Source organism: Rhinatrema bivittatum, chromosome 3 (assembly GCF_901001135.1).
Source record: "Rhinatrema bivittatum chromosome 3, aRhiBiv1.1, whole genome shotgun sequence".
NCBI lineage: Eukaryota > Metazoa > Chordata > Amphibia > Gymnophiona > Rhinatrematidae > Rhinatrema > Rhinatrema bivittatum.
In genome coordinates, this window is record NC_042617.1 from 111,826,597 (window position 1) to 111,837,588 (window position 10,992).

The 10,992-nt window shown below is 45.7% G+C and overlaps 1 protein-coding gene across 1 annotated transcript in view; it reads left to right on the forward strand.

Annotated features, from left to right (window-relative positions):
* The window catches only part of WDR92 (WD repeat domain 92), a 92,401-nt gene that overhangs the window by 11,222 nt on the left and 70,187 nt on the right, over nucleotides 1–10,992 (forward strand). Inside the window, exons 4-5 of the mRNA XM_029593592.1 lie at nucleotides 3,037–3,138; nucleotides 4,768–4,883. Coding sequence (XP_029449452.1) covers nucleotides 3,037–3,138; nucleotides 4,768–4,883 — 218 coding nt within the window. The remainder of the gene's footprint in view (nucleotides 1–3,036; nucleotides 3,139–4,767; nucleotides 4,884–10,992) is intronic.

The window sequence follows — 10,992 nt, forward strand, 5'->3', positions numbered from 1 at the left end:
GATGCCAGGGACAAGACTGCTATGTTCTGCTCCTTTATTTGGGCCACACTTTCAGAGTTTCACGCAGCTTGTCTCCAAAGAGGTTGTCCGGGAGATAGGGAAGGTCATCCAACTTCTTATGAACGTCCTTCTGAATGGCGCTGGCCTGAAGCCACACCATCCTCTGAGTGGTTGAAGTATGTGCGGAAGTCTCGAAGGCTTCATATGTTGTCCGCAACAGATACTTTAGCCCCTCTTCTAAGTCATGAAATTATTGTGGTAGGGCCCTATCTGGCGAAGTGGTGGCAAAGTGGGGCTTTAGCGACTGTAGGCACTCGTATAGGTACTGGGTAATATGGAATTGGTTCTGCTGGATCTTCGCGTTCAGCATACCCGCCTGGAACGCTTTTCTGCTGAAGTCGTCCAGGTACTTACAGTCGCACCCTGGAGGAGTATTCAAATGAAGGCGTGATTTTTTGGCTCGCTTCATTGCTGACTTGACTACCATGGAGGCGTGCAGGAGTTGGACCATGCTGTAGAACGGAGATTGGCGCATCTGGAATTTGAGATCTGTCTTCCGTGAGGTCACTTGACCAGAAAAGGAGGACTCCCAAGCCTTCATCATGACTGAATCGAGCACTGCATGGGATGGCAAGGTGGTTGACTTGGCCGGTGCTTCGAAGATCTTCAAGATTCCTAAAACCTCAGCGCGAGAGTCTGGCACCTTTCGCATTTAAATGCTGAGCTGAATGCCCACCTTTTCCACAAATTTCGAATAGGAGAAGTCCTCCGGTGGGGAGGCTGGCTCAGGTTGTTTCTCTGGCGGGTCAGATGGGTACCCTGTTGAGGAACCCGGTGACGTAGGTGGTGAGAGCTGTGGGGAGATGTCAGGTTGCGGAGACTGCCCAGGAGCCAGGCTGCTGGGCCGAGGCCCTGGACTAATGTGGAGGCGAAGGTGGTCTACCTGGGGAAGTCTTCACGTAGGACTAGGGCAGAACTTGCTGCCTCCCTGATCCGCCATGGAGGAAAGGAACTGAGTCAACATCCTGGAAATTTGTGACATCACCTGTGAGGCCAGGTCCCCGCAGCCTGGATGAGATGACGAACCATCTGTCGGGGGAATCCTTGGTGGCAGTGCTGCGAGCAGAATTTCTGAGTCGAGGCCTCTGGGTCGTAATTTCACCTGTTCCGTTAAGGAAGAACTCTTGTGCTGCTTTCAGAGGGGCTCCTGCAACTTCCCTGAAGACCTCTTCTGTTTGGAAACTGAAGACAAAGCCAAGTAGACACACTCTGAGGACTGTGAGGCGCCCTTGGAAGCATTTTCAGATTCCGGCTCCTCATCAGAAGAAATGAGATCCACCGAATCGTCTGGTGAAGGCTCCCTGCGAGTCCACGGCTGGAGGTGGCTTCTGGAAGGATTTACCAGCTGAGGGGCCGAAGGCGGGTGGATCCTGGTGACCTTTGGACGCTTTCTGTGTTGAGGTGTGTGATGCAATGTGTCCTTTTGTCAGCGTGGAAGGGCTGTCCCGTGTCAATTCCAATGACTTCCGGCGAAGATGCGTCGAGCGGCGACTCTTCCTTCTGCTTTGACTTCGACTCATGTATTGATGGCCCTTCATAGGTAGTTTAGTGGGCTTCTGTTGAGAAGTAGTTAAACACCCGGATTTTGGATTCATTTGTTGAATTGAATTAAATATTTAGATCTATGTCAAGAAATTTATGATCAGGATTTATCTTTTGGGAATGTGCAATTTTATTTTTTGGTAATAAATGAATTGTAATCTATGTACATTGTTTGTGCAAGACGTTTTTAAATAAGTAGTGGATATGAATGACGGTATGAATGCGCTAGTTTAGTTTTTAAAGTGTCTACACAGGTGAGTGTGTTATGATGTTTAATAAATGTTTATACACATTGTGAACATGTGATCTCTCTGTTGTGTGATATTACCTTCATAGGGTGCGTCATGTTGGTGCGGTGTGGCGCTTCGGCTGGCTGCATCAGGGCTTTGATGCCAGACGCTGCCGATCCCCTCGATGGTTGGGTCGGCGCAACTCCCGACACTCCACATGCCTGTATGGGTTGGGGGCACTGAGGGGCAGAGGGGTGCTGGCCCACCTGTCCCTGTTGATTGACTGGTGGTCCAACGGAGGAGGCCCTTTTGGTTTTTTTAGGGTGATCCAGCGACAAGTGGGCCGAAGGTGCTCTGAGCTGGGGGCATAAGATCCTGAGTTTTCCTCTCACAGCTGGGCGATTTTGACGGCACGTTGGCGCTGGGCCCGGGGTGACATGCAGCTGCAGTCCCTGCATGCCGTCTGGTCATGGTCCGGGCTGAGGCATAAGTAACAATAATAATTATGCCTATTGGTGATGGACATAATCTTTTCGCACTGGCAGAAATTAAAACCAATTGGTTTTGGTGGCATTTTCGAAAAACTGTGCTCTCTGAGGAGAGAGAAAAGCTCCGTGTGCAGGCTGCAGTGCGGGAAGAGCAGGCTGAGGAGAAAATGGAGCCGCTCGGGAAAGGATGCGCAGCCGCACACAGAGCAAAGCTCTGTCATCTTTAAGAAGCTCCACCTAGCCGCCCTGGAGAGACATCCCAGACAGCATGGCTCATTCAGCCTGCTTATCTGTGGGAAAAACAAATGGTTAAAAAATGAATTGATCACAGAGGAAATAAGAATGTAACAAAAGGCAGGAAGATGGAAGTTGTAGCTAATTGGGATTAGGCATTCCATGATTCCCTTTAAGTTGGCCATTTTAAGAGCAATAAGACCAATATAGTATTGTTTGCTGCTTTTTGGATTGTTCTCTGAAGGATGACTGTTTTCATGACTATTATAGATGTACTTATAGGTTGGGTACTTTCTTTGGTGTGATTCTTGCATTATGTGGATAAGTCTTGGGAGTGCAGCACTTATTACATATATTATAACACTGGAGAGCCTTACTTCCTAAGAGTTATGTTCTTTTTTCTTGACAGGAAAATCTTTAGAAGATTTGGTTCCATCTCAGTAGACATGACTTGCCTTTCACATTTGAATTGTTTGTTTCAGGAACTGTGAAGGTGTGGGACCCAAGACAGAAAGACACACCCGTTGCTAATATGGAACCTGTAGAGGGCGAAATGAAGAGAGATTGTTGGACTGTGGCTTTTGGTAGGTCACTTACCAGTTTGCAAACACGAGTTGCCAAACTATGAAATACATAGTCAGAACCTCTAGGTGGCCCTTGCAAGATTGCAAAATTCAAGTGGCAGTTGAAAGTGCTTTCAGCAGGTTTTGGTGCCAAGCAGTGTATCTAAGAAGACTGTGGGAAGGGATGAGTACTGAGTGCTGAGCATTGTTATTTGCTTATTTATTCTAGTTGTCACTCCAGTTATTACCCTGTTCGATGTAAACCGATCCGATATGGTTTTTAACTATGAAGGTCGGTATAGAAAAGTGTTAAATAAATAAATGAATGAATTGTTTCAGGGCTTGTCATGTGCATGTCCCCTATAAATCTTTACTACTAATATCTGAAGTACACTTCCCAGAATGTGAGTTCTCGTAAATTAAATAAATGTATTGTTGAGAAAACTTGTACCATGATTGGAAAAACTTCTGAAAATCAGTGTGTTGACCCATAAATCACTTGTAGTTTTTATCCATGTAATTTAATTGCTTGCACCATGACCACTATAAAAATAGTCCTGTATGAGGTAATAGGAAGGTTCAAGCATTAGCGATTAGGTCTTTGGATGAATTCCTGATAGCTCAACATTCACACTTTATTTGCCATTTACATGCTTGTTTTTCCTAAAATGTACACACTTCATTCTTTTCAGGTGTGTTCAATTTTCAAGGTCATCTTATTATAATCATTACAATTTGTTACCCACGTTTTTGAGAGAAAGTCACCAAAGGCAGCGGTACAGCATATTAAATGACAATAAGCAACAGAGTGTAAAGAAGAAATGACCCATAGTATGAGCAGGCCTACTAGGGAACATAATATCTGCAGCTTGCTCATAGTGTGTGTAGATTTTATTTTTCTGGTTGACTCCTACTAATCAATATATTTTTGGCAGTATAAGAAACATTTAGTGAACCAAATGTCTCCAGATATTCAGCCAATCATGCAGCTCAGAAATTTTGCAGAATTAGTGGCCATTGTAAAAACAGATTATAAAGAAATGTCTTCTGGTCAGTAGGCAGGTCTTTTTTGATAACTTGGGAAATTGTAACCGGTAAGTGTTATGATCTACCTTCTTATAATATAAAGTGCTTCGACAGGTCCTGGAAGATTTTAGCTGAGTGATCTTGGGGTCTGAAAGTAAAACTGCTTGCTATTTTCATTGTTTTTGAATATTAGGTATGGCAAACTTTGCTTACTCAATTAAATATGTCTGAAACAAACCGTAATGCCCGTTAAAAGGGGCGAATTTGCTCTGCCCTGGCCGTCCCAACTCCCTCCCCCCTTCCTCGGTGGCGGAGGGACGGGCTCGGTGACTCTTGTGCCCCTTCCTCCTCCTGTCCCTGTGTGTGATGGTCCGGCCATCCCTACTCCCTCCCCCCTTCCCCAGCGGCCAGAGAAGCAGTTTCTCGGAGCGGCGGCTCGTCTGCCCTTTCCTCCTCCCCTCTGTGACACCCTGGTCTGATCTCGCTGCCTTGGGGCGCAAAGTCAGTACGTCGCTCAGAGCTCTCTGTTCTGTGCATGCGCGGCAGAGCTGCTCTCTACTGCGCATTTGCGGCCTGTCGGTCAGAGCTCATTTATCTAGATTGATATTTTCTGTTTATTTTTAGGACATGCTTGTAATCAACAAGAGCGTGTTGTTTGTGCTGGGTACGACAATGGTGACATTAAACTATTTGACCTACGCAACATGTCCTTACGATGGGAGACAAACATTAAAAATGGGGTAAGTGCCAAAAACATTTTTAGTGCAAGGCTGGCAGTATGTGAGGCAGCAAATCATTCTTTTTGACAGTTTATTTTCCATAGATGCGTGAGAGCTTAATTTCTTCATGAACATTGCCTCAGTGGTGTTTTTGGCATCTTTCAGAATATATTGCATTGCAGCAAATGCTGACTTTGTTGAAATGATGCATCTAGTGCTAAAGTATAGTCTTCTAGGCAGAATGTATAAAGCAAGTAAGTTTCTTTCTAATTTGGATGCCAGCGTATGCTGTCAAATCACTTTCCTCTCTGGTTCCCTGCTGGGTGTCATGAAAAGTCTTCACTGCTTGAGAAACTCTCTGATAGGCCCTGGAAGGAGCATAGTACTATCAAATTATAAAGAAAAAAACCTTTGTCTGTGCAAGGCTGTACCTCTAGCATTCATTTAATTTCCACATTTATATGCCTTTTTTCCCATCAAAAGATTAAGTAAAAGGGTTTACAACATATTCTCCATCGGCAGCAGGTGACATCATCCAACAATGCCAAACAGACCTATCTCTTTAGCTTAGTAGAATTTTTATTACTGAGCATGTGCGAGAGTTCCTGCATGCGCATTGCCTTGCAAGCTCCTCAGTCTTTTATCCATGCTACAGCATGGGCTTATACCCTCTCTCTTTTGTAAAATGTTTGTTGTTAGCCGTAGGTCCTTGGTCTTCTCTCATTTTCTTGTTTTTATCACTACCCAGGCAGCCCCTCAATAGCATGTTCGGTGCTGTGAAAAAACAAAAAGAGAGAGAACAATATCTTTTTCTTTTCTCTTTCCTCATGTCTTCTCTCCTGCTTCAGCTAAGTTCAAGTTGAGCAGGAGTTCTTCTAACAGGGTACCCTCTCCTTGTGCCTCTGGATTACAGATCTGCCATAGCCCTCACACCACCCTGAGTCTAAAGCAGGGAAATGGATGAATCTGTGTAGCTGATGGAGTGCTACCTTCTGGTTTTTTGTTTGCTCAAAGGTCTTCACTGATTTGTAAGCAGTGATGGCAACAACATCATGGATTATGTATTTTGTCCTATCTAGCCAAGTGGCTGGTGACAGGATCTGAAGAAGTCTTTCAGCCCTTAGTCCTTAAGTTTATTGCTTCAGGACATGGATAGATTCGAAGAAGGAAGTATGCTCTTTCCATTAGACCCAATCAAAGATACTCATTTTGAGCCTAAACCTGGGACTCTCCATTGGGGCCTCTGCTGTCATTGCATTCACCTACGTTAACCTTTTTTACACCCTGTGTTGGTTCCTTGATGATGGAGATGCTCCTTCATTGGTGTCTAAACCTGTTGGTCCTGGAAATGCTGTGGCGGGCGGATTTAAATGCCCTGCTCGCGTAAATCCGCCCGGATTTATGCGAGCAGGGCCCTTGCGTGCCGGCGCGCCTATTTTGCATAGGCCGCCGGCGCGCGCAGAGCCCCGGGACGCGCGTAAGTCCCGGGGTTTTTTTAAGGGGGCGTGTCGGGGGCGGGGCCGAATGACGTGGCATTTCGGGGGCGTGGTCCAGGCCTCTGGACCAGCCCCCGGGTCGGATGACGGCGCGCCAGCAGTCTGCTGGCGCGCGTAGATTTACGTCTGCTTCTAGCAGCGTAATCAAGGGACAAAGGTAAGGGGGGGGGGTTTAGATAGGGCCGGGGGGGGTAGGGAAGGGAGGGAAGGTGAGGGGAGGGTGAAAGAAAGTTCCCTCCGAGGCCGCTCCGATTTCGGAGCGGCCTCGGAGGGAACGGAGGCAGGCTGCGCGGCTTCGGCGCGCGCAGGCTGCCCAAAATCGGCAGCCTTGCGCGCGCCGATCCAGGATTTTATAAGATACATGCGGCTATGCGCGTATCTTATAAAATCCAGCGTACTTTTGTTTGCGCCTGCTGCGCGAACAAAGTATGCAATCGCGCTCTTTTTTAAAATCTACCCCTTTGTGTCCCTTATCCAGTGTGACTTGTTCTTTCCATTCAGGAACCATAGTCTATTACAGAAGGGTTTTTTCCAGACCAACCTCTTGGTTTGTCTGGGAAAAACCTTGTTCCAGTTTTGCGCTAGGAATATTCTCCCATCTCATGCAAGGAATGAGATTGTTTATCTAAACCGACAGTAGTCCAAGAAAGCTAGTAAGGAGGGCATGTGATCCGTGACCTTCTGCCATGAATCTCAGCAGGCTATGTATGGGCTCTCGGTCTCAAGGCCTCCTTTCAGGGAACAGACTCTCCGATTCACTAGAGGATCACTTTCACAGAGTCTTACAACTTAAACAGACAGTCTGGCCTTTAGACAATCCTTAGACATTTACAATTGAAAGGCAACAGGAAGGTGAATAGTTTTTTCCATCCTATGGAGCAAGTACAGATCTGCCACAATCCTTCTCTGCTAAAATGGGAGTCACAATTGCGGTTAGTGCAAGAGAGATTTTGAAAGTTACTGTAGGATTCTGTTAGGCTTTTCTTCATTGTCACAGCATGTGCACTTTTCTCATATCTCATCCTGTTTATACTCCTTCCATTTCTTCCAGAAGTCAAGCACTTGCTACTACTGCAGGGGAAGATAGTCTATACCTCATAAAGCTACCCTTGCTTACCTGAGATGGCAAGGTATTGAACACTAGTAGTCTCCTCTTTTCACAGTCAAAAGAGATCGAGGCGTCTTCATTTTGGCCATGAAGTCGTACGCCAGAAGAGTATATGGGTTCAGATGACAGCTTCATTTTTGTGCCTGGTGAGATCTCTGGTTCCTTTACCTGTTCTACAAGGATCTGTGTCCGTACTTATTTCTTTTCTTCCCATGGGGTCTCAATACTTCATCAGTGACAGTACACCTTAGTGCCATTATGCTTGTTTCTCCCAAGTAAAGGAAATACTTCTTTCGCTTCATTCTTCAGTATCAGTTTATGGAGGGTTTGGTTGGCTCATAAAGCCTCCAATTCAGAGACCTCCTGTGTTATAGGACCTCAGTGTCGAGGTGCTGGAGCTGACCTCTTGATGTTTCTTACATGGAAGGTGGTGGTTCTAGTCCCTATCTCTTCGACTAGACAGGTTGGTGACTGAATCCTTTCCTAACAGAGTAATGCACCACACACCCTTATTGAATTTCTCTGCAAGTGGACTCTTTTTTAACTGGAATTAAGTCACATGCATTGAGGAGAGTAGGCTCTTCATATTCTCTTGTCTGTGAGAGGACTATGGCATATTACTAAATGAGCATTCAGCCACATTGTTAGGCTTATCTATCGTCTGTGTTCTACGATCCCAGCGGTCTGGGAATAGCGATTGCCATTCATTCCTTGTTCAGCTGGCTAGCGAGCTATATTGCACAGTGTCATGCATTGGCTGGCCTTCTGATTTTAGACTTTATCAAGGCTCTTCAAGTTAGAGCCATGCATTTTCCTTGCCCTCCTGAAAGCTGTCTCCATTGCAGTCATCTTTAAATCATCTGTTCGTCCCACTGCTGTTTGGACAGCCTCTCCAGAAGAGATAGTTAATTTGGACAAGCAAGTTTACGCTGTCTATTCACAATAGTCTACTTTCCATGGGGGAGCCGGGTTGCTTTATTCAGAAAGTGCTCCTTTACACAACCCTTAGCTTGGGATTCTCCACATGTCATGGATAGTCAGCCCTACTTGTCGACGGACAAGCCATGCTTAATATCCTCCCACCTTCCTGGAGAGCAACCTACGTAGCTAAAGCTAAGCTGTACAATAGATGAGGATTTCATGAGGTAACAAGTGCGTGGAAACTCACACATGCTCAATAGTAAAAGCTTTACTGAGCTAGAGAGATGGGTTGTTTGATTGCAAGCGAATGATGTTACCCATGTGTTAGGCTAATTCAGCCTGCTGTCTACGGAGAATACCATTTACAATAAGCACACTTGCTATCTAAGATAACATACCAAAAAATGGTTTTACAGTGTGATCACATAAAATTTGTTTACATTACAAATAACACAGACTAGAACATACTCAACCAAAATACAAATAAAAAAAAAAAACTACAAATAATGCAAAATCAATACAAAATACACTCATTTAATGCATTAGATTTTGTGCTAGAACTGGCTTTTCAACATGGATGACTTTAGAATCAATTATGATGAAGAATTGTTTTAACTTCACCACATAATATGGATGTGAAAAAAAAACAAAACTATTTATAATGTAAAAGAGGATAAGAGTGATTTTGTTTGTATTCTATTTTCCTGTCAATAAGCAGGCTGAATTAGCCATTCTGTCTGGGATGTCCTCCAGGCAGCCCTGGGTGGAGCCTCTCCCAAAAAATCACAGAGCTTTGTCTCTATGTACCTGCACCCGCTCTTCCCACATGATACTGACTCTCCTCAATCTTGTTTTTTCTGCGCTGCTAGCTGCATGTGGAGTCGTTTCTCTCTCTCATTCTCCTCTGTACACTGCTCGTGTGGATCCCCAAAACAGCACTTTTAAGTGCTATCATGGTGCCAAAACCTCCGGATTTTAAGTACTGTCAATGCAGGTAGATTATGTCCATCACAGGCTGAGGACGGCATTGCTAGCAGCCACCAGAGTAAACCTTGCAGGCCGACGCACATGTTGTAGCAAGCAAGCACGATGCACGACCACAAGGATGAATCAATGCGTGCATTGAGGAAGATCTCACACGACGCACGATGCAGAGATGCACTGCAGAGCGAACCGCTTGATGTATCACATAGTGGCAAGCACCACTCATAGCGATGCAGGTGCTTCCTAAAAAGAACACAATGCAAGAACCCACCGCAAAGTGTCTATCTATGGCGCACACGACGCATACCGCAGGGCATTGAGCCCCTCAAACAGGAGCAGACTGTGCGTAAGCACAGGCCTCCCCAGGAGAAGGCTTCCACAAGACAGGGAGTGTTCCTCAGGTTGTGTTCTTGCCAGAGAAGCTCTTGGAACTGGGGTTTTCCGATGCTGACCATTGCTCGCTGAATTCTTTAGGATCATCCCAAGGGTTTATTCGGACATGTCTTCAGTCTCAAAGAGGAAGATGCCCTCGCCTCAGTTACAAGAGCCTTTAACAAAAGAGACACAGGCTATCGCACAGGGACCACACTCCAACAGAGCATGATAAGTGGCCTGATTCCTCGATCCTCTTAGCCACAGTGCCTCCACCATCCGGGTGGCGAAGCCCAAAGAGGGCAAGAGGCATGAGGGAGTCACACCCACTATCCAAAGGAAGACATCGGGTCTCTCTGGAAGGAGACTAGTTCACAGGGATGTCGCAGATCTCTGCAACTCAGAAATAGGGCAGAGGCCAACGTCTACAAAGACAGCAACGGGCAACCAAAACCACAATGGTTTTGAGGAGGCCCGGCCGCAGCTACTGTTTCCAATGGGGGTAGATTATCCAAATTCCACAGTTCTTGGGAAGCAATCACATCAGACCGTTGGATATTAAACATCATCTGTGAGGGATACCGGCTAAACTTCAAAACAAACCCCTCCCTTCCGCACCTGGTGCCTCAGCGAGAGACCATATACAGCACAGCTATTGCAAACGTAAGTGGATTCACTACTTCAACAAACAGGCAATACAGGCAGTGCCTCCAAACTGGCGCACAAGGATTTCTACTCCCAATACTTCCTTATTCCCAAGAAAATAGGAGGCTGTCACCCAATTTTAGATTTGAGGGCACTCAACAAGTTTATTTGGAGGGGAAAGGTTCAAGATGATCTCTCAAGCCAATTCTGCCACTCCTGCCACCAATGATTGGATGTGCTCACTGGATCTCTAGGATGCTTACTTTGCACATACCTATTCACCATTCTTCATGGAGCTACCTGTACTTCTATGCCGTTATGCGGCATTACCATTACAAACTCTTCCCTTTTGGATTTTCGTCCACCCGAATTTTCAAAAAATGTTTAGCGGTGGTCCACCTGAGAAAGAAGGGAATTCAATTATTTCCCTACCTGAACGATTGGCTCTTGGTGTCATCGGAAGTGATCACATTCCAAACACACTTGCTAGTATCGATAAATTGTTGGAAGGTCTAGGATTCATAATAAACTATGAGAAATCTAGCTTTCATCTGACACAAATTCTTCAGTTCATAGGGGCCACCTTAAACACCATCGTGGGGAG